At 32.1% G+C, this 1,721-nt stretch overlaps 1 protein-coding gene across 1 annotated transcript in view; it reads right to left on the minus strand.

Annotated features, from left to right (window-relative positions):
- LOC107578628 (vasoactive intestinal polypeptide receptor 2-like) overlaps positions 1 to 894 on the minus strand; it is a gene marked incomplete at both ends in the record, with an annotated part of 5,935 nt that extends 5,041 nt beyond the window's left edge. The window contains 2 exons of the mRNA XM_016264571.1: positions 306 to 441; positions 797 to 894. Coding sequence (XP_016120057.1) covers positions 306 to 441; positions 797 to 894 — 234 coding nt within the window. The remainder of the gene's footprint in view (positions 1 to 305; positions 442 to 796) is intronic.
- Between the last annotated feature and the right edge of the window lie 827 nt (positions 895 to 1,721).

Genomic DNA, 1,721 nt, shown 5'->3' on the forward strand with positions numbered 1-1,721 from the left:
ATTTCTCACAATTCTGACCTTTCTTAGAATTACGAGTTTATAAGCAATTGCTTAATATTTATGTGAAAATCTTGATATTTTTTTGGGTTTCTTTGTCGAATAGAAAGTTCAAAAGAACAGCATTTACTTAAAATAGAAAACATTAAAAGTCTTTACTGTCACTTTTGATTTATTTAAACCATCCCTTTCTGAATTAAATTATTATTATAATTTTTTTTTTTTTACTTTTTAAATATAAATGTACATTTCAACATGAAATTATATTAATTTACTTGTGGATTTTCTGGATGGATGGATTCACTCACCAGTGATGGCTGCTTTGTACATTCTACATTCTCGTGGGAAAACAGAAAGGCATCTTTGACCAGCACAGCGATGGCCCTCAGTATGAACGAGAAGAACAGGTTCAGATGGATGTAGTTCCTGGTGCAGTGGAGTTTTCTGTTGGAGCAAGACAGACCTGTAAATAAACATGGCCTCTTTTCTATTTTAATTGTGCTTATGGTTAGTTTGTGAGAAAAATGCAGAGTCTTAAGCACTGTTCCATTCATCACATCTCCAGACAACTTCTTCAATTAATAATTTCATTCCAGCTAGATAAACACTATCGGGTAAAAACCAAGCGCCAAGCATAATGTTTATCCTCAATGTCAAAAAAATTAAAATATAGTCATTCAGAAGCCTGCCAAATTCAACAATTACAATTAATATAAGGCAGGCTCATACATCCATACAAAGTGCAGAGTAATAAAAAGCAGACACAACTACTGGAACTATTTAAGGCTCCGTTTCAGACCTGAACAGACAGAGGATGGTGCTGCCAGTGATGAGTGCGATGAGAGAGAGGCTATGTCCGAGTGTGTAAAGGGCCTTCATCACCGTGTAGAAAACAAGCTGGACAGAAAGAGAAACAAAATTTGAGAAATACTTTGTATTTGCAATATTTTATTTTTAGTGGGGTTAAGACACCCCACATAAAATTCAGCTATTCCCCAAGAGATCTAAACCATAATGCTCTATTGCTTCACCAAAAAAAAAAAAAAAGAATAAATAAAATAAAAGTTATATGATAAAAATTATTACAAAAATTGTGATTATTGTCTAAATCACTATGGCAAAAATCACTCAATAACATGTCTAAATTTGACTAGCCCAATCGTGCTGCACATTCCTCAGAACATTTACATCCTGTGATCACCAGCCCACACTTCTGATGTATAAAAATCATACCTTTTTTTTTCTAGCAGAACAAATGTCAAAGCTGCCATTTCCATACAACAGAAATGCATGGTTAAAACTGGCATTCCAGTTGCAATTTTATTTGGTTTATTTAAAAACAAAAGTATACTATATATTTGGGTCTCAATTAATTTACATAAAAATAATACAATATAATATAGTTCATATAATTGGGTATATGAACTAATTTCAAGTTAAGCAAAATCTATATCCCAGACTATCCACACTTCCATATACTGTATACAAAATAAGTAGTAAAAAAAAGTACTGAAAGTAGTAAAAAATCCCCCTTTGGCCATGTTTTATCTTACCTACTTGTTTGAACTCCTATCAATGCAACAAAGTTTTTGTATATAATCATCACTTTTTTTTTTTTTTTTTTTTTAATGTCAGCAGCACTGTTGCTATATTAAAGGGGTCATATGATGCGATTTCCAATTTTCCTTTCTCTTTGAAGTTTTACAAGCTCTTGGTGCATAAAG

This window comes from Sinocyclocheilus grahami, unplaced genomic scaffold (assembly GCF_001515645.1).
Source record: "Sinocyclocheilus grahami isolate Dianchi unplaced genomic scaffold, SAMN03320097.WGS_v1.1 scaffold11205.1, whole genome shotgun sequence".
In the NCBI taxonomy this organism is placed as follows: Eukaryota; Metazoa; Chordata; class Actinopteri; order Cypriniformes; family Cyprinidae; genus Sinocyclocheilus; species Sinocyclocheilus grahami.